Source organism: Syngnathoides biaculeatus, chromosome 7 (assembly GCF_019802595.1).
Source record: "Syngnathoides biaculeatus isolate LvHL_M chromosome 7, ASM1980259v1, whole genome shotgun sequence".
Classification (NCBI taxonomy): Eukaryota; Metazoa; Chordata; class Actinopteri; order Syngnathiformes; family Syngnathidae; genus Syngnathoides; species Syngnathoides biaculeatus.
In genome coordinates this window covers 3,525,273-3,547,003 of record NC_084646.1, presented here as the reverse complement: position 1 = coordinate 3,547,003, position 21,731 = coordinate 3,525,273, and the positions used below count along the sequence as shown (strand labels likewise).

Genomic DNA, 21,731 nt, shown 5'->3' with positions numbered 1-21,731 from the left:
GCAGCGCCACCATGCTGCTGATTTACCAATCAGAAATAATGGAAAAATATCTTGTCACAAACATGAAAACCTGTTTTGAACTCTTAACTGTCTTACAAGTATAACTTGTTTACCACTGTAAATATTAAAAGAAAATATATGTGAATAATTTAAGGGCAGCATGGTGGATCAGCTGGAAAGCGTTGGCCTCACAGTTCTGAGGTCTCAGGTTCGATCCCGGACCCGTCTGTGTGGAGTTTGCATGTTCTCCCGTGCTTGCGTGGGTTTTATTCCGGGCACTCCGGTTTCCTCTCACATCCCAAAAACATGCAACGTTAATTGGACACTGTAAATTGCCCCTAGGTGTGATTGTGAGTGCGGCTGTTTGTCTCTATGTGCCCTGTGATTGGCTGGCAACCAGTTCAGGGTGTACCCCGCCTACTGCCCGATGACAGCTGGGATAGGCTCCAGGACTCTCGTGACCCTCGTGAGGATAAGCGACTAAGAAAATGAATGGATGGATAATTTAAGGCAGATTTCAACTGCAGAAGTGCCTCCCAAATTTCATTTTCTACCATTCTTTGTCTGTTAGATAAGTGCAAAAAGAAGTTAACCAATGGCAAAGTCAGGCAGCTTTGAATGATTCCTCTCACTTCACGTACCTTTAGATGTTATTTTTTCTCCATTCTCCTACGTTCACTTGTCATGTTGCTGCTGCTTCTTTACGAATAAATGTCTCTAAAAGGCCAAAGAAAAAGCAATGATGGTATTTTGATACTTGCTGCAGTCTAGTAAGATATGTTTTGGGAGATTGGATGGCCCAGTTATGTGACGGGCATATTTTCACAAAAATCAAGTTTGAATTGCGAATTATATGGCCTCGATGGTGTGATTGAACAGGTCCCACTGTATTTATTGCATCAACATGCATTAACATTATTGGCATCATTTATTGCTAAAACACTCACAGATGCACATCCTCATATTCAGTATAATTACAAGAGAAATCTGTTTGGTCGGTCTCAGAATAATCATGTCCTGATGTTGTTTTCGAGCACAGAGTGCTTGTTGATTCCAGCATATTCCTGCCATCCTTCGCTAGACCGAGGGTGAGGTCAAACAAACATACAAGGGCCACATTTTCAAAATATGTGAATCATTCAACTGGCAAAATGGATGATAATTACACAGTGACACTAGTGGATGAGTCAAAGCCTTTAAGAGAGACATAAAACAAAAGCTGGGAATACCCGTATGCTCGCTGCCAGTACTCTGTTGGTTTTCATTTACTCTTGTCGAAATATACAGTATCATTGCAGAATTGACTCCCGGGTGCCTTAAAACACCTCTCCGGCATCCACTTTGAGCGTTAAAATGATTCCTGAGCGTACAATAATGAGCCAAATTTAAACTAGAAAACAAGGACTGAATTTTGTGGTATGCCATGTCCAAAACCAGCAGATAACCTCAAAAGTTGAAAACATTTCTTCTGTAGTTATTTTGGATGTTAACACAAATTCAAGCAAACAGAACAGTAACAATCATATAAGTGTAAAGTATAAATTAACCATACATCCACTACACAAGCCACTTATCCTCACAAGGGTCATGGGAGAGCCAGAGCCTATCCCAGCTAGCTTCGGGAAAAGGAGGACTACACCCTGAACTGGTGGCCAGTAGGTTGCAGGGCAGATATAGACACCATCACTGAACGCGAATCGATTGCACGCTGCCTGCACCAAAGTCAGGCATGTGCACCACTACGCCATCAGCGACTCCTATACAATACATAAACAGCAAAATACTCATAAACACTCTCATTTTTGTTGTGCTTCTTGTGAGCACAAAACTCCACCCAGGGTGCCCTTTGTCACTTTAATTTTCATGGAATTTGGCTCAAGCCAAGGTGTTGAAGTGGTCCGGTTTGATGGCCTCAGTAGTTGCAGATGATGTGGTTCTGTTGGCTACATCAAGCTGCAATCTTCAACCCTTGCTGGAGCGGTTTGCACCAGAGTGTGAAGCGGGCGGAATGAAAATCGGCACCTCCAAATCTGAAGCCGTGGGGTTTGGAAAAGGGTGGAGTGCGCTCTACAAGTTACACCGGGGTCTTGTTCACAAGTGAAGAAAGGATGGAATGGTAGATGGAAACGTGGATCGGTTGTGTGTCTGCATTAGTCTGTTGTGGTGAAGAAGGAGCTGAGCCAAAAGGCAAATCTTGCAATTTACCGGTCAATCTACACTTGACTATAACCCTTAAATGTCAAGTGTCATCCCGATAAACATTCTAAAATAGATATTGAAATGAAAAATACCTATAACATTATTCACTTTAATGGCTACACCAAAAAAAAAAAAAAAAATATGAGGGGAGACCGCGTCATCCATGCGCAAAGTTGCGGAAGTGTCATTCGACAACATCAAAGTGGTCGCCATATTGGCTGAATCTACTTTCAGTGACGTCACCCGGGACATTCGCCATTGAAAACACGGGGTGGACCCCACTATGGGACACGACCCTTCAGACACGGAAGCTCTTTTTGAAGAAGAGAACATCTCACAATCGAGTGAAGTGTCCGGAGAAATATTACTCTATTATTTCGAGGCATATTTACTCCCCGTCCGATCCACTTCCGCGACAAGCCACCCCTGCCGACAAAGCAGGCGCCCAGGTTGGCCTTGTCGACAAGCCCGGTGTCGATTCACAAGCCCTGTGGAGGCCCTCCTTCAGCGGCTGCTGCACAGAAGCCTTCCGATGCACACATCGACACATTTAGCACCCCTGACTTACGGATTACACCTCCAGCAACTACAACGAGCTACCTTCCCGCAGGTAAAACTAATAGAAAGAAACGAGTCCACTTGAGCGTGCTACTGCCTCCAACGTCACTTCCTGCTTGTTGTCGAAAAACAAATCCCTCAAGAGGATTTTCATGGCTAAATGATGTTTTGTGGTGAAAAAACAGATGGGTCCATACCGGCTGCCGTTTTTTCATTAATAACATACTAAAAATCATCCTTTTAATGACACTTGACCTTTAACTATAGTCACGAGCCATGAGTCGTGATCGTCCTCAATTACGGCAGTCTAGAGTATCGTTAATCTACAGCTTTAATATTGGCCATAAATGGCAAGACCATTGTTTTTAAATCTGTACAACAAAAACAAAAAAAATAAATAGTTAAAAGCAGGAAGGGCAGTTGCTGCCAAGTGTTTTGGCCCCTAAAATTCAAGCCAAACTTGCACTCAACTGTGACATGGGTCCACATTTTGTTGGTTTGAATGGCATGTAGTGCACATTTATCATCCAACACAGAAATTCTTGGAACGAGTCATGGCTCTACTCTAAATATAGTTTAATCGTAAGCCCACGGTGAATATAACTTTGCAGAAATCCTGATCCTGACAGAGCTGGATACACCTGCGGTTCAATGACATTTACAATGGCACAGCCAGAGTAAACACTCTTACTAGTAAATGTTGGCCAATTTTTTTCTAAATCCAAATATCTGTCTAGTAAAACAGCTTAATGCACTTTAGGCCTGGGAAAGCGAAGGAATGTGGAGCAATTTTTAATCTCCTGATAAGACACACATGAGGAGGCGGGTGCCGAGAGGGGAGTGGAGTGTGACAATATGGCAAGATGAAACTGGACAAACAGATGGAGGGAGGGAAACATAGTGAGATTAAAAAAAAGAAGTGAGTGAGAGATGGGCAGGGAGGTATAAAAAGAGGGAGGGAGTCATATAAGAGAGGCAGCAGACATTAGAGGGAGAGGTGAGCAACGAGATCATCATCCTCTCTCCCAGCCTCATCATGTTCATGCTGCAGATGTTGACTGTTATCTCCCTGACTGTTCTCCTCCTGGCATCTGTACAAGGTAAGACACGGTGGGCGTTTGTCTGCGTATTGCATTGATTGCATACACCCTGCAGGTGTACAGCATGGATAGAGAGATGGCGAATCTGAAAAAAAAAGAGGTGGCGGAGTGGGGGGGAGTAAACGCGGCACGGCAGGAGGTGCGGCGACGGATGTAAACAAGAGGGGCTGGCGTGACCAGCGAGCGGGAGGAATCGGCCTGACAAATCGGCACGAGCCTGCACGATGCTGTCGCCTCGTCTTGTCGTTGTTTGTGGCATGCAAGCGCCGTGACGTGCGGCTGAACTCTGATTCCAAATGTGGCGTAACCAGGCAGTGCTGTCCTATTTTGCGTCCCCGCTAAATTGCATCCGCGTCACACTTTGGTCTGCTTTACACAATTGCTTTGGATGAGAGCCTCCACCACAACACGTCGACACGCGCACATGGAAAACAGTCGCACAAGCAGCACAGCACAGCGGGATTCCATTCTACTTCAACCGTGTCCGTATGTGCATGTGACTGTGTGTGTTTCGCGCTCTCGGCACAAAATATATTATTCTTCAGCGGGCAAAAGTGGCCACAAACACTTGACAGATCTGGATTAATGACTCAATACCACAAGAAGGTGCATGTGAGACTTCCCCATTTCAGTCCAAAAGTTGAGATTTGCCATTGAGCCTAATATTTAGATATTAGCTACAAATATGTATTGCATGCCAAAGCTTCCACACTTTCATAAATGATGTGCAAGCAGACCAGTTGAATGACTAATGACAGGGTGGACATTTTTAGCCAATTTTACCATTAGGTAAAAAAAAAAGAATCATGGGGCTTAACTTAGCAAATATGAATCAGTTAGCAAGACGACTACATGCTATTTAACAACTAGATAAATCGAATTTCTGTATGTTGTTTTTTTCTTTTATCGGTTGATATTTCAGCAGCATGGTGGATCAGCTGGAATGCGTTGGCCTCACAGTTCAGAGGTCCCGGGTTCGATCCCTGTGTGGGTTTTCTCCGGGCACTCAAGTTGCCTCCCACATTCCAAAAACATGCAACATTAATTAGACACTCTGAATTGCCCCTAGGTGTGATTGTGGGTGCGACTGTTTGTCTCGATGTGCCCTGCGATTGGCTGGCAACCAGTTCAGGGTGTACCCCGTCTCCTGCCCGTTGACAGCTGGGATAGGCTCCAGCACTCCCTGGGACCCTTGTGAGGATAAGTGGCTAATAAAATGAATGGATGGATAATTTAAAGCGGATTTCAACTGCAGAAGTGCCTCCCAAATTTCACTTTCTACCATTCTTTTTGTGTTAGTCCAAAAAGTGCAGTTGAAATCCGCCTTAAACTATGCATCAATTCTGGCCCGGAAAAAACCCACGCAGGCACTGAGAGAACATGTAAACTCCACACAGGTGGGGCCGGGATCGAACTCGGGTCCTCAGAACTGTGAGGCCAATGTTTCACCACCTGCTCCACGGTGCTGAGTCTGGAGAGTGGACATGTTAAGCTTAATTCCAAACATAAAGTTATGATGGAAAAATTACCAAACCAACAAGAACCATGTGAATAAAGTGATTTATCATCACTTAACCCCTTCTTACACTCCCTGAACAGCAGTTAGCGGCGCACTGCGCGACATGTCAAAATCAGCTCCACCCAATGAGCAGTAAATAATGAATAAAAATGTTTATCAAATTTTTCCAACATGTTCTTATAATGCTTTGTCCCGCTTATGGTTTCCAGGTAAAGGTGTGCAAATGCAGCGGGATGTTCAGTGCTGCATGTTGTATTCCCACGGCAAGGTGCGCACCAAGGACGTGCTGCGGTTTGAGGTGCAGACCGAGGGGCCAGACTGCAGTATACAAGCCATCATGCAAGTATTCCAACTATCCACTCCAGGAGCTAAAGAGCGCAGGCGTGGAAAATATGCCCCTGGTTAGCCGGAGTTCGTGGTCATGGTTCCAGGTCATGTTGTTGTGGCGCGGCACGAAGGCCGTAATTGTTGGGGATGTCAGAGGGGAAATATGTGGAAATGACAAGACATCTGTAAATACTTTTCCCAGCCAGAAGAGCCCGAGCAACGCCAGTCGGTCCAGAAACAGCAAGGTTGAGAACGTTATTGTGTTGAATATGATGTTGCTGGGGAACGCAAGCTTACACGGAATTCCTCAAATTCTAAGAATTTGTTTTTGTTCCATCATCAGCCCTCCCTGTATCAGATTCAGCGTGTCTCGCAACACTTGAGAGGCTATTAGCTCATACAAGCAGGACCGGGAAAATTTAGCCAATGTAATTTCAAGCAGAGCTTCCCTAAGATGTGATGGACAATAAGTATGATTTTCCATTTTTTGGCAGTCTTTACACCAAAAAGGCGGTGAAGTGTGCAGACCCCAGAGACCGCAAGGTAAAACGGTTGCTGCGGAAGCTCTTGCAGAGACAACGGACCAAGGCCCACCGAACTATGTGGCTCCTTCCTCATGACAACCTGCCCGTCATGACAGAGGTAAAAAATGATGTCATTTACACTATATCCATCCATGCATTCATTTTTTTAGAGCATTTGTCCTCATTACGGTTCAACTGGAGTCTGTCCCAGCTGATTTTGGCATGTTACACCCTGACTGGTCACCAGGGATCGCAGGGCACTTAGAGACAAACCAGCATTCACACTCATATTCACATCCAGGGTTTTATATCTAATCTACACGTGCCAAACCGCCACATGAAGGTGAATTTCAAATGTGGCAGTGTCAAATCTTTTAAGAGAGCCATAAAAGTGTCACAAGCCCTTTCACCTCCATATATATTCGCACATACATTGGGGAGCTGGTTGGCCTGGGTGGGTCTCCCAAATTTTAAGGCACTAAACCTCACCAAGCATCACGGCACAGGGATAATCGTTGCCAGTCAGGGACCTAGTAACCATAGAAATGGAGTGGTTTGGGGTACTGTATTCACATTTCTCTTGGCTTGACTCCTGAGGACTCCAATTCCAAGAGGGAGGCTGGGACCACCCTTCCTCAGTGTGCCGGCTCAGCAACTCTGTTGACTAACATGCACGTGACATGGTGTTGGTTCACTATTATGTTCGATAGACACGCTACATCAGTCACTGTGATTTGACTGGCACATATATGCCCGCGCACCATCGCACTCCCAAATCTGCACAGTCAAGCACGAAAAATAACATGCGTGAAATTTGTTGCGAGTAGTAATACATACATATTGAAAGACATCGCTTATTTTGTGTAGTCTTGACCAATGTTCCCTCTAAGCTTCGCCACTGCGCACTTGTTGCACACTCTCAGCGCATGTGAAAACCGATGCAGCGCGGATAACACGGAAACACACGGTCTCTAACAACGGAGCTCCTGCTCAGACTACTTCTACTTCCTAGTTTACCTGACACCGCCCCCCTCCGCTCTTAAAGCTGTACACTCATAATTACAAACAGAACACACACCCGCAACTTTATATCTGCGGGCATGACGGGTGGACCACACCCGTAACTTTATATCTGCGGACATGAATGACCACACCCGTACATTTTTCAAATGTGAGTGACTACTACAGGCTTTAATTGCTCGTCCTGGGACCACTAATAAAAACACAGGTTATACTAATGTATCAATCACAGGTTCTTGCAGTTGTTTAGACACTAAAAAAGATAGAGTAGAAACAATTCTCAATTACAAGCTACTACCATGATTATGGAGCTGTAATTTGGAGGTAGGAATATTAAACATCGTTGCTGTAAATGTTCCCTTTCTTTTACCATCAGGAGAAGAAACACAACTGGGCCATCGTCAATACGCAGTGATCGAAAAACATCAAATATGGAGGAAAATGAATAGTCGTAGGTATGTGTCTTTGTCTTTTATCGTGTATATATGTGAAGCGTTTGTGTTGAAGGTGTTACCTTAAAGAATTGTTGTCATTTCTCCTCCCCGTAGGCCAAGTAAACTGTCAGCAGCTCGTCACCCTACGGTAAAACAGCAGTTAGCTGACTCTCCAGTCGTCTTGTCTCTCTCGCTCTATATCACAGCTCTCTGTCTGCTGTGGACCAGAACTGGGCAGCAATATCTATTTAAATGGCTTTATATATTTAAAACATGAACTGTGCTTGACAGATTGTGAAAGTGAGGAGGAGGAGGAGGAAAAGGAGGAAGATTGATTTGTAAGATATGTGGGTGGGATTTATCTAAAATGGCTCTTACTGTTATTTGCCAGAGTCTGCCTCAAAAGTGTCTCCCTCGCTCCATCCATAACGTCTTTGTGCCTGATCTGTGGAAAAACATTGTGATTTGAAAACATATATTTATCGTATAAGTGAGCAGTGATTTAAATATTGTTCTGAAGCAAGATACTTATATGCTTGTTTGTGCTTTGTAAATGTTCACATTTATGTGTGACTGCTCTGAGTAAATAGTTCAGGTCTTGTGGGTGCAGAACCTATAGGGGAGCATTTTTTTTTTTTTTAATTCAAGTGACTTGCACCTTGTTTTGTACAATCCAGGTTTCACAGTCCCTTTCAGACTTTGACCTCCCGTTCGTGACTGTTATAAAACTGAACTCGAAATGTGAAACCTACATACAGTAAAAAGCAATCTGTCTGTTCTTGATATTGACTGTTAATAGAGATACCCTAGGGTCAGTGTTTGAAACCAGCTATTTAACCCTATCTCCATTTGTCATTTTCACCACAACATAGTCCGCCATTAAACTATGCCAAAGTACTCTTTTTCTTGATTCCATTCACCATGTAACATGGCTGTTCAATCTTTGAGGGCTCGATTGTGTGTTAAGCACCCAATCATTGAACTGTAGAAGAATACACTGTAAGGTGAAACACACTATGTCAAGTGAATAATTTTATAAAAACAACCTGAAATAATCTGTCTTTTGGTCTTGTATTATTGCTTATTGTTCTATCCAGCTGAGGGCAGGACTCTCTGAGGGCCGGTCAAGTTCATCCATACCAAATTCACTTATCCATGTCTTTATTGACCTTGTTTTATGCACCAGTGCACAGATATGTCGGGAAAGGAAGGGGTAATCCCCAAACTGTTTGACTCTCCAAAACCTTTCACTGGACCTCAAAGACTAATATTTCAGACATTTCCAAATTTATGGGAACAGTTTGGAGATGGCCAGAGCCTGTTCCAACATGACTGTGCATTAGTGCACAAATCAAGGTTCATAAGGACACAGATGAGAGAATCTAATGTGGAATAATTTGATTGGCCTGCACAATACTGTTCTGAATTAGAGCGGAGGCTGAGAACCAAGCTTTCCCTTCCAAGATCAGTGTGTGACCTCACAATTGGGCTTGTGGAAAAATGGTCATAAATGTCCATAAACACACTCCTAATGTGGAAACCCTTCCCATAAGACTATAATATAACTACAGAGAGGGACTGATCATACGAATGGGACGTCACTTAAAGTCATATTTGAGTAAAAGTAGGGGTCTGAATACTTTATACAGTATATAGTATTTGGTGGTGTTTTTATTCATTTAAATTTGGCAGGCTTTTTAAAAACACTTGTCTGGGGTGTGTCAACTTTACAAGACGTATGGCCATTGTCACGATGTCATCATTTGTTAGCAAACGACTAGCAATAGCAGTTCGACATAAAAAAAAATAACGCAGAAATGAGAAATTAAAATATATCGGTAAACTGTTCAATTAATATTATCTTTTGAATGATGGTGCCTTATTTTTAGCAGTGTATACAGCCAGAATGAAACAAAAAATGTTATTAGACCTGTCATTTTGACGTAGCATCGTTAGCAAGCCACTAGCTTACAGTGCTAGCAGCCCACGCAAACAGATATATGGCTATCAAATAACAAAATTTGGATTATCAATTAAAGAATAGAAGAAGTAAAAAAGAAAAATCTTATAATTTACCTTTTAGCGGACGACTTAGAGACTGTCTATTTATCGCCAAAGACCTTGACCCACGGCAGGAGAACTTCGTCCACCAGGGGTAGCCACAAACACACTTTGTAATCAAAGTATTCATTCCTGAGCCATTTATTTCACCACATTGTGCCATCAACTCCCGGGGAAACACAACTTTCACTTAAATTACAATTTCAAAAATATTTAAACTAAAAACATCACCTCATAGGGTTACAAATCTTTCACTTTTCTTCATAATATTCAATAATATTCATTCACATGTTAAGCGTCCGGCACAAAAAAAAAAAAGCATGAAACTACTGCACATTCAATTCCCTACACTACGCTTCTCAATACCAAATATTACTTTGTAACATCTTTTCCCCATCAAAGTATAAGCTACCCAACTAATACATGAAAAAATAATAAAGATCATTAAAATTGTGCCCTTCTTTACAAACAATACTCACTGTGCATTTAAATGAGTTGTGAGCAGTACAGTTTTCAAAAGCACACAGATATTAAGACTCACAAGAAGTCAATAAGCAAAACCCCTTGGCAAGTCACTCTGATTTAAAACAATAGGTAGCAAAGTCCAGTGTTTAACAGTCAAGTAAATGCGCATTTGAACATTTACAGCATGTACGCAAACTTGAGAAAATGAGACACAAAATGCACAATTACTGTTTCACATTGCCGAAGCGCCATGTCCAGCTTCCCTTCGAGGTAGTCGTCATGATTACTGACGGGACATTGGAACCTCCAAATTGGGACATCATAAAAGAGTCCAACCTTCAATTTAAGAAAAGTAAACAAAACCATTGGCATGCTCGTCATCATCCAATAACGATTTATAGTTTATTTTTGTTTGAGTTTAAGAAGGCTGGTTTCTTACAAAGTAGTGATTCATAAATATAAATACCGTAAATGTTTCAAAATCCTCAGTTTTGTATAGCGTCATCCTGAAAGTGACTACAACTACGAGCATAAAGTCCATTGTAAGAATAAGGTCATATCTTTGCAAGAATTACTAATATTTCAATCATAACAGTAGCTTTGTCAAGTTATACTACAGTAGTTTATACATTTTATTAACGACACTATAGTTAATGTTTTGGCACATAGACAACTGTTTGGACATTTTTATTGTAATTACCATAATTTTCTGTCTTGTACTTTTACATCATTTTGCTAACTTTTTTCATAGTATTGAGCCTTCAATCTTGTAATTTCATGACGTCATTTGACTAATTTTATTTATTCAGTGTAGCACTCCTACAAATATTTTGTGTGGTTGGGCTTTTTGGTGTAACTTTGGCCCCTGCCAGGTCTCCCTGTACTTTCCCTGCTTTTGCGGCAGTGGGGCACCGTGCCTCCAAGATGCCCAAATAAATGGCATGTTTTTACCTCACCATGATTCCCAAACATGCAATGTCTGACATCACAGCAAAAAAATGTCCAGAGGGTCCACAGCCAGCTCAATACTGATGAATTCTATTTCAGTTTTGTAATGGATCGCATAGCTTATTTGTCATCCGTGATGTTTAGCACGTTGCTATTCGGTGGGTAATTGGAATGGTATGCGGGCGACGTCATTTTCCGTTTAAAAACACCTCCACCTGGCGCACATTGAAGCGTCACCGGACGTACTGCAGCTCTCAGTGGTCACATCGTGGTCTCGCTGTTGTGGTTGTGCACAATGTCGCCGCCCTGGCAGATGAGCTGGTAGGGCTTCTCGTTCTCTTCGATGACGGAGTTGCGCACCTCGTCGTCCTGACTCTGCAGCTCGCTCCGAGACAGGTGCTCCAAGATGCCCGCCCCGAGGGAGTCGCCCAGCACGTTGGTGGTGGTACGCAAGCGGTCCCTGAAGGGGCGACCGCACGCGGCATGAGCACAGTGACACAGAACTGTACACGCGTCTCTTCGCATGAATGTTTCATGGCGGCACCTCATGGGTTGCCCTCGAGCATCGCACTGACATTTAGGCAGAAAAGCCCGACCAATCACCCATCATGCTGACATTTAGCGGGCAACTCACAGGAACCAATCCACGGCGATGATGAGCGTTATGTCCTCTGTAGGCAGTCCCACCGATGTCAATACAATCACCATGGTAACCAGGCCAGCCTGAGGGATGCCTGCTGCTCCTATGCTGGCAGCCGTTGCCGTGATACTGAGTGAGTGACAGGAGGGGATGCAGAAGGAAGGGAGACATGTTTGTTGATGTCATCTCATTGGGTTACTAAAAGAAAATTGCTACGAGAGATATTATCGTAATTTCTGGCCGATAAGCCGCAACTTTTTTTCACATGCTTTCAACCCTGCGGTTTATGCGGTGATGCGGCTAATTTGTGCATTTTTTCCAATGGACGCAAGGGGGCACTTGAGCGGAAAAGGTAAGAGTGAGACCGGTGGAATATACGTGCCGAGGAAGTGACTTTTACCGGTCTGGCCCTGTTAGCGCTGCGCTAGCGTGTTACTGCCGTGTCTCAGGGATTTGTTTTTTAACCGGCCCTGTTAGCGCAGCGTTAGCGCGGTGCTAGCGTTATTACCCTAATTTCCGGCCGATCACCCGCGACCTTTTTCACACGCTTTCAACCCTCCAGTTTATGCGGTGATGCAGCTAATTTGTGCTTTTTTTTCTAACGGCCGCAAGGGGGCACTCGAGCGGAAAAGGTAAGAGTGAGACTGGTGGAATATATGTGCCGAGGAAGTGACTTTTACCGGTCCAGCCCTCATAGGGCTGCGCTAGCGTGTTAATATTCTGTCTCTGATTTTTACCAGTATGTTTTTTTTTAACCGGCCCTTTTAGCGCGGCGGTGCTAGTGTTAGTGTTAGCGCGGCGGCACTAGTGATAGCGTTAGTTGGGTGGCACTAGCATTAGCACGGCGGCACAACTCTCTGTGTACCATTTTTCTTTGTAAATATTTTGTGTTTCAATGTGGGTTTCAATGTGGGTACTTGCGACTTTTACACAGCTGCGGCGTATTTATGTACCAGTGTATGTATGTATTTCTTTTACAAATGTACTGGGTGAGGCTAATAACCAGGTACGCTCTGTAGGCCGGGAATTACGCTAATATACTCGTTTTATAAATCGGGATACGGTACCATTAGGGTTGCTCCTTCGTAAGTTTTACCTGATGGTGAGAATCTGGCCAAAGTTCAGCTCCATGTCGTTGACTTGGGCAATAAAAATGGCCGCCACGGCTTCGTAGAGGGCGGTGCCATCCATGTTGATGGTGGCGCCCACGGGGAGGACGAAGCGCGTCACTCTTTTGTCCACGCGGTTGTTCTCCTCCAAGCAGCGGAAAGTGATGGGCAGAGTAGCAGAGCTATCAAAAGAAAAGAAGATAGATGAGATAATTCATCTAGTATACGATGTGGAGTTATGATGAAGTGCAGGTTTAAAATGCAGTAAATGGTACATTGATGCTATTTCTGTCATTATTGCTTGGTAAAACTGTAATATTGTGGAAGATCTGAGCAAGACCTGGAGGAGGTTCCCAGCGCCGTGATGAGCGCCTGCAGCAGGCCTCCGATGAAGCTGTACGGGTTCTTCCTGGTGACCAGGAAGTAGAGCAGTGGCAGGACGAAGAGGCCGTGGATGAGGAGCCCCACGATGACTGACACGGTGTACATCGCCAGCTGGCCGCCCATCTCCGCCAGATCCTTCATCTCCACGATTTTACCACCAATCAGGAAGAGGATACCCACTGGAGCGTACCTGGCAAGTGTGCACGCAATCAAATTGTTCAGGGAAGAGCGAGGCAAACGTTTTATTCTAAAATCATTTGCATTTTTAATATTGTTGTAAACCATTGTAAAATTCTGCACAGTTGATCAATGATCCTCTCACATACCAATAGACAGAGGCCCAACACACATTAGGTCTGGTCCAAATTATACAATTTTTTGCCCATTCCTCCCACTGTATTCCTAATAATTCGCTACCAAAGTGCGCTGATTTCATACAGCATTCGGTTTCTTCACTTCGGGTTCTGGTAATGTATTGCTGCGTGTTTGCTGACCAGATGATTATCGCCACCAGCCTCATGATGGCTTCGTTGAGGGAGTCAAAGAAGTCCTTGAGGGCCTGACCCTTCTGCTTCATGTTGCCGATGACCAGACCCAAGCACATGGAGAACGAGACCAAACCCAGAGCGTTGATGCCGTCAGAGGAGCCCGGCACGGGTACGGTTTCCTCCAACGTCTCCTTGCGTGTGTACGGAGGAGGGGAGAACGGTTACGCGGTGAACTTGTAAGACGAAGGCGATGGGGTCACGCGGGTTCACCTGGATGGTGTGAAGCGCCCTGCTGAGGTTCACGTCGGCGTCCGTCGCGTTGATCGTGCTCGGATCAGTGAGGTTCAGGCTCACGGTCACGTTTCTTGTTTGGACAATCCTCTTGTACATGGTTTTATACTGCAATATGAAAAAAAAAGTATAATAGATGTGCAAAATCACATTTTAAATGCGTTGACTTGGTTTGGGTTTGATCACAAAAAATAAAAAAAATGTTTTTAAAAAAAAAAAGTTTGTTCCTGGAAAGAAAAGCACTTTAAGTAAATTTAATCAGACTTTAGTTGTAAAGTATTGTCTCACCTGCTTGAAAGAAGCTTCGACGAGATTGGGCGGAAACATGTTCCTGTGAAGAAATAAAAAGATAATCTTTTCCTCTCGTACTTTTTGTCAATAATATAACACTTTATGCATTTGCGAGGGGAAAAACACGAACAAAAGTGATGAAAATGTACAGTAACATATCCGGTTACTCAAAGCAGCTAGATTACCGAATGAGATCCAGGAAAGCATCTGTAGCTTGGACCAGTTCTATGTTTGCGCCTTTGGCCATGGGGCTGTCCCTGCTTCCTTTACCGGGTTTGATGATGATCACAATAACAATGCCGATGAAGACGGCGATCAGGGTGGTCACCATATAGTAGACCACGGCGCGTACGCCCATTTTACCCGACGCTTTGCTGTCCAAGGAGGACATTCCTGTAACAGAGTACATCAAAACCATTAAACACGTTGGTGTACCTACAGTTAGGTGCACAGTACAGTACCCTAATTCCCGGCATGCAGAGCGCACCTGGTTATAAGCCTCGGTGCACAGAAAGAGTTTAATGCAGGGGTGCCCAGACTTTTTTACCACAAGATCTACTTTTCGTCAAACTGCAGTGAAAAACACTCACAATTTCCGATGTCCTTCAACACCAGCCATGGCTTTACAGGGCCGTGTGACTGTACTCCTTTACAGCTGCAGAGATTTTGATGTGCGGCCAATTGGGATTTTAGTTCGTTCACTTTTCTCATTTTCAGCTTGCTTTTCGGCGGAATGTCGGTGTCGTATTTTCCATAAACACATTTCACTACACTGGCAGATGAGGCAAATGCACTTCGAAAATGACATCGTTAAAAAGTTGTCCGTCTCCCAGTCTGGATGTAAGTGATACTTTTGTCTTCTTTGCTGCAGCATCCATTCTCATGTTTGATAAGATTTCTGGAGCGAGGGCTTAAAATAGGGAGGAACTCGCTGACTAGCGTGTTTTCCTGTACTGTCGTTGTTTGGACATGGGCGGTGAGCCAAAGGTCAGAAAAAAGGGCTACTTTTTTTTTCTTGTGGCACGCCGTCGCGATCGACCAAAACTGCCTCGCGATCGATCGCGATCCACGCATTGAGCACCCCCGGTTTAACGCTACAGCGGCACTAACATTAGCGCGGTACAAGCGTTGAAATTTCTGTGTACCGAGGCTTATAACCAGGTGCGCTAACGCTAGCGCCGCATCACTGCTTAAACCGCAGGGTTGAAAGTGCGTGAAAAAAGTCACGGGTTGTAGGATGGAAATTACGATATATTATGCAAAGCGATATTTTAGAGCTAGGTGTAAATATTCCCAAAGACGCACATGACTGCACATATTCTTACTTATTAATTTCAACACATTGTGAGTGTCTTCAAAACGTACCTGTGACCAGGCTGGAGACGACGAGCGGCAGCACCAACATCTTAAGCATCCTCATCAGCAGCTCCCCGGGAAAGGAAAAGTACTTGATCTCTCTGAGGGACAAGTTGTGGGGGCGCAGAGCGAAGCCCAAAATGATGCCTGAAGAAAGAACAAAGAACGGATGATACAGATGTGACAAAAGTAGTCACACTGTACATACTTCCGAGAAGTAAAAGTTCTGCTGGAAGTACAAGTACAGATTCAACTCTTGGACTTAAATAAAAGTTCAAAAGTAACCATCTGTACAATTTTGATAATGAACGTTGACAGAAAATAATACTCAAGCACAGATAACTTAAAAAAATAAAAGGTATAACAGCTGCAGTTCCTTCTAATTTCTTTACGTTATATATTGATGTAATTTAGGTTTCAGATCAAAAGATGAACGAGACAAACGTTCAGAATTCCAGCTTTCATCTCATCTTTACATGTAAGGAGAGAGCATTGTGTTTGAAGCTGCCCCCTTTTCAAGAAAACAAAAGCATTTGCAAAGACATTGTTAAGTTAACTTAAAGTGAATAACGTTTAATATTTGGTGGGAAAACCCTTACTTGCGATAAGTGCATCGAGCCTGCGACACAGACTTGCATTCTTCATTTGCTGCTGCCTCTTTCAGTTCCGTTTGTTTTTGGGGCTTTCAGTCTCCTCTTCAAGGGGTAAAATGCATGCTCTATTGGGTTTAAGGTCCAGTGAATGATGAAGCCGATCTAAGACCTTCCACTTTCTCCCCCCGGATGAAGTTCTTTGTTGTGTTGGTAGTGTGTTTTTGGTCATTGTTTTGTCGAATGATGAAACTTCTCCCGATTAGTTTAAACTAATCAGGATAAGTTTGAGTGAACTCAAAAATGGCCGACTTAATCGTGTCTGTTCCAATACCTTTGCTCAATTGAAAACTGTGAGGCTTCAGACAAAACGTGCTCTGTCCTGCATTGTTTACCATATCTAGATATAAATACCATGAAATCTTCTCCTTCTTTTCCTTTCGGCTTGTCCCGTTCGGGGTCGCCACAGCGTGTCATCTTAGATGAACGCATATCTCTTTGGCACAATGGTAAGGGCATGGACAGACATGTTGGCAACAACGCAATGGCCTGAACAGAACCAAAAGAAACCAGGGAGTTCAATATACAGAGATTGACAAACAACAAGTAACAACAAGACACGAGTGGCTGGGGGGGCTGATTGCTCAGTCCATGGGAGGACGGTAAACGTGAGCAGATGGACACAGCTAACAAAATAAGCACACGAGATATGGAACACAGGAAACAAACAAAACCAACCCAACCCGACCAAAACGGAGACCATGACAACTGAGCTTTGTGTCACATTGTCATCAGCATGTTGCATCAGAAAGACGGAGTGACAGGATGAGGAAAAATAAAGGGATAAAAATGGACTTCCTAGAAAATTCTCAAGGATCAAACACCAGCTGTTAAATTTGAGTTAATTAGTTGTGTGATTTCCGAAAGAAAAGCTTGAATTCTGAACTATTGTCTCATATTGATCTTTTGATCGGAAACCCAAATTTTGTCAGTCGGCTGTACAAGAAAAACAAAGGAAGTGACCTTACCATTCCAGTACTTTTGCAGGGCGCCCTAAGCATTTGTACTTTGTTACTTCACCACTGCTCATTACAGGAAGATAAGACCAGAACACTCACCCAGAGCCACGGCGGCGACGGTAAATAAAACAAAAAGGTTTCTTTTGAGGAACCCTTTGATGGTCTGCTTGTTGATGGAGCCTATTTTCTCCTTCATCATGCTCGCTCTCCTCTCCATAGCCGCACAAATGCGCCGCTTCAGGTCCGGCCGCTCAGGTACGGCGGTTTTATCTGCGTTCTCGTTGAGGAAATAAGTTGCGCTGGTGGACTGCGGCTTCTCGTTCATAATCAGCTCCAGAACCTGGTCTAGGAGGCAGGTCTCGTGTGAAACTGGGGAAGGGAGGATATGATGGAGGGTTCACGTACGTTTGCTCAGATGCCAGGTTTTGCTACTAAAAAGTTAAACCATTAATGTAACCTACAAACAGGACACATCAATTGATATATTCAAGACCAGTCAGTATATATAAACAACTGAAAGAATGTGGTTGCAAAAGTCTGCACATCCTCTGGTGACTGGAATGCGTCTGTGCTCAGAATTAACCACAATATGTGTTCGAAACAGCAATTAGTATACCAAACCCAAACCAAAACAAAGCAAAGAAAGGGCCTGAAAAGCCTACTAAAACATCTGAAGTTAATTTGTATATCTTTTTATAGTGAGAGCTGTGTCTAAAACTTTGGGTAGCTTATTGAAACACAGCAGAACCTCGAATGACAAATGCACATAAACCGATTTGTGTTTCTGCGAAAAGACGGGATATTTACCTTATTTTGATCCTTTGTGTTTTGAAAAATGAACCAAAAAAATCAGTGAAAACACATTACACCCGCGACCCTAGTGATGATAAAGGGTTGAGAAAATGGACAGATGAAAGGATGATTTCTGATGATGAAATAACTGTCACGCTAGCAGTCCACTGTGCAGTGTCTCAGCCATTTCGCAGGCAGTATAATGTTTACGTTCACCGCGGTTACTGCTAGTTGTAAATGGCCACCAAATCCCACAATGCAGCACAGTTTTGCATTGCATTGTGGTTGTGGGGGCCATTTTAGACCAAAAAAATCAATAAAGTATGGAGCCAATAATATTAAATACAAAGTTCTGAGGTACTTTGGTACTACTACTACTACTGTACATTTAAAAAAAGTGCTAGACATTACAAACAGCTCTAAGTACAGTACAGTTAATGATCACAAAAATAAGCATTATAAAATAATACCACTATGTTTGTCAAAACTGAGTATTTTTATTTTTGTAAAGATTTAAATTCAATTATTAAATCAAAAACTTTCTAAAAATATATGTGACCATTATGTCCAAATAAAGAAATCTTAAAACTAAGCTTGACAAGCTTGTTTTTCTGACTTAATATCTATTAGACCCTTTTCAACACTTGTCAGGAATACAGCAGTACTTGGAACAAATATCAAATATGGTGCGAAACATTTCCACAGCTTTACCGTTTCGCCTTGTGTGGATCAATGCAAAACAGTGGCGGGCGCGCATGTGGCGGTTGGTCTCAAGCCGCCTTATCTCAGTAGGTCACAACATTTCCTCCCAATTGGCCTCGACAAACAAACTTATAGATAGTATAACTACAAAAGAACAGGCAGTGGAGTCCTTATCTGCTTTTCCTTGTGCACATTCATTGGGCTCCTCTTTCATATCTTCATTTATTACTTTACTACTACATTTTCAACTGGATTACAACATCACAGCAATGACGTTTAAAATTACTGCCCTTCCTGCTTCTTTTTGTTGGCAGTAATTTTTGTGATATTTGTGCCACGAACCCCCATAACTACTCATGTTACAAACTTGTGCTGACACATTTTCTATTCCTCTAACCAGACCACGGTTTAAAATATAATGACGTATTAAGTACAACTTAAGATATATGTAATGTTTATTAGGATGCCTCATTAATACAACAATGGAAATGATTTCATTACAAATGTAAAAGAAACTATTCTACTTATTGTACCAAGAAGGTTGGCGTTGATTGGGTCGATGCTTTGCTCAAGAGCACCTTTACAGTAGTCAGGAAGCAGACTAGAATCAACAAAATTAAAATAACTTATGAAATGGCAAATATTTACAAATCTTTTTAATCATTTATTTTACTTTTCTTTAACTTTTACTATTTTACTGAATGATTTTAAATTCTATTCTGTTCCTGCTTCTAAAAAAAAAATATGCAGCATTTCACACAAGTGAAAATCGCTTTAAGCCACCTTGTCAAAATATACTCGGCTGCCAACCTCCTGTGGCACAATGTTGCCGCCAACATATCCAAATATTTTAGTTTATATTCAATTAATTAGCACCTTTTCAACTAAAAATAACGATGTTTAGTCCTACTAAAGTGAAAAGTCAAAACTCACCGCTCATGATTCAGCGTGTCGGGTCAGTCCAATCTAGCTTGTGTGACTCTGATTTCAATGTGGTTGTGTATGTTTGTGTGTGTGAGTCCAGAGGTTATGTGTCGAGGGATGGTGAGGACGGCGCCGCTCGCTCACCCCTCATGAGCAGACAGACATGAAAATGCCTCCCAAGCGCTGACCTTTTTATACCTTACAGACAGGCACTGACCACACACCAGTTTGAGTGCAAGTGCGGTTCTCGATTGGCCCTTCACGTGACAGGAAGTTGACCTAATAGGAGAATGAAATTTGCCAACTTTGATTCAAACGGGGAGCACAGGGACACACAGCCTACATCCAAACATGAATAAGAATGGGGTGAATGCAGAACCTGATGAGCAGATCGCCTTGGTGTTAGTACGCTGTTGTGAGGCTATGGATGGATGGATGACACATTTAGTTGTAGTCGGGGGATTTTGAATCAATAGATGGACTGATGAATGGATGCTTCATTGCAGTCAAGCTGTCATGATTACAGATAGACACATAGTAAAGATATAGTCTATAAGTAAATAGATACCCTTGGTTGAAGTCAACCACACACGCGTCTGTAGGTCTTCATCATCCTTCCTTGAAGAAGCTACAAAGAGAGGACTGAAACGTTCATTCCAAAAAAAAGCCAATCGGGTCGTTTCTTTAGGAAAGTTCCACGCACCTGGGCCGAGAAGCTCCCCTCTCCCCGCCACGTGGACGTCTCCTCTCTCCGACGACAAAAAAAAAAAAAAACTGATAAGCGCCTGGCGTTGCCCACGCGCTCCACGTCGGCCCGCCGTCACGTTCTACGCCGGTTTGTGGAGCCTCCGTGGCGGAGCGGCGCGCGGGAACTCTACGTGGGAGGAGGAGAGGCTAAGGATCCTTCAGCGGGGAAGAAGGAAAATAAATAATGAAGACAGACCACCTGTTGCGCGCCCACAACACCCACATGTGGTGCAACTTATGACACCTCTTTCTTGCGGATGGGACCCGTTAGTTGGAACGTGCGTGATGGCTATTTTTGTCATGTATTGTGACACGACCCTCCACGGGGAGGAATGCTAGCATCCCCATTTAGTTCTTAATTGGGAACACTAAGTTGTTGTGGTTCTGAAGGAGAAGGCTGCCCGCGCAAACACAGTACTGCGAGTCATTGCTATGACAACATGCATCTACTCATGGATTTGTAACCCTTTGGCACTCGGCCGGACGCCCTCGCACCCACTCAGCAAGCTCGCGGCAGTCATATGCAACGTTGGCTTCCGATCAACGGGATGAAACTACACCAGTTTTCTGCCTTTTTTTGTACCGTATAACAATAATTATTAAGCGTCACGTTAAAGCTGACCGCCGCAAAGACAATGCCGCAGTTATGTTTTACCAATCATCAGCCTCTATTTCTATTACAGTACCCGAATAACTCACTTTTTGACATATTTGTGAAAACGATTACTTTCATCTGATGACAGGACATGAGTGAAACGACCTAACCCGAAAAAAAAAATGACTGACGATGAGGCAATCATTTCTTGTGCACTCCCGGGCACACTCATGGCTGCCGCACCCCATGGCCTCCGAGTGCCCCGTTACCTTGGGGTTCAGGAGCTTTGCGGAAACGTTGGAAGAATATCCATCCATCCATTTTCTTAGCCGCTTATCCTCACATGGGTCGTGGTCACCGGCCAATTGCAGGGCAGATAAACCATCATACGCACTCTCATTCACTTTCACACCTATGAACAATTTAGAGTCCTCAATTACCCTAACGTAAGTTTTTGGGATGTGGGAGAAAACCAGAGTACCCGGAGAAAATCCACATGTGCAGGAGGAAAAAAAACAACAAACGGCACACAGCTGAGGTCGGATTTGAACCCAGATCCTAGGAAGTCCTAGTCGCCATTATGTGTTTTATTCATCCATCTATCCATCCATTTTCTTAGCCGCTTATCCTCACGAGGGTCCCGGGGAG

At 43.4% G+C, this 21,731-nt stretch overlaps 2 protein-coding genes across 4 annotated transcripts; one reads left to right on the top strand and one right to left on the bottom strand.

The window, feature by feature from the left end:
• Positions 1-626: 626 nt before the first annotated feature.
• slc1a6 (solute carrier family 1 member 6) lies at positions 627-20,671 on the bottom strand. Of its 3 annotated transcripts, XM_061825680.1 has the most exons (15): positions 20,445-20,671; positions 20,310-20,369; positions 17,423-17,692; positions 15,724-15,861; positions 14,544-14,751; positions 14,356-14,398; positions 14,047-14,175; positions 13,783-13,967; positions 13,245-13,478; positions 12,892-13,086; positions 11,790-11,924; positions 9,758-11,615; positions 8,060-8,126; positions 7,762-7,824; positions 627-717 (listed from the first exon to the last, which is right to left on the bottom strand). In XM_061825680.1, exons 3-12 carry the CDS (start codon positions 17,646-17,648, stop codon positions 11,417-11,419), a joined length of 1,692 nt encoding a protein of 563 aa, XP_061681664.1. In that variant the 5' UTR covers positions 17,649-17,692; positions 20,310-20,369; positions 20,445-20,671; the 3' UTR covers positions 627-717; positions 7,762-7,824; positions 8,060-8,126; positions 9,758-11,416. The 3 variants fall into 3 exon arrangements, with proteins under 3 accessions (XP_061681664.1, XP_061681662.1, XP_061681663.1); XM_061825678.1 differs by lacking the exons at positions 20,310-20,369; positions 20,445-20,671 and adding an exon at positions 19,751-19,959; XM_061825679.1 differs by lacking the exons at positions 20,310-20,369; positions 20,445-20,671 and adding an exon at positions 18,131-18,301.
• On the top strand, positions 3,737-8,724 carry ccl44 (chemokine (C-C motif) ligand 44). Its single transcript, XM_061825682.1, has 5 exons — positions 3,737-3,857; positions 5,586-5,715; positions 6,198-6,345; positions 7,624-7,702; positions 7,796-8,724. The coding sequence occupies exons 1-4, from the start codon at positions 3,794-3,796 to the stop codon at positions 7,660-7,662; spliced, it is 381 nt and encodes a 126-aa protein (XP_061681666.1). The 5' UTR covers positions 3,737-3,793; the 3' UTR covers positions 7,663-7,702; positions 7,796-8,724.
• Positions 20,672-21,731: the final 1,060 nt, after the last annotated feature.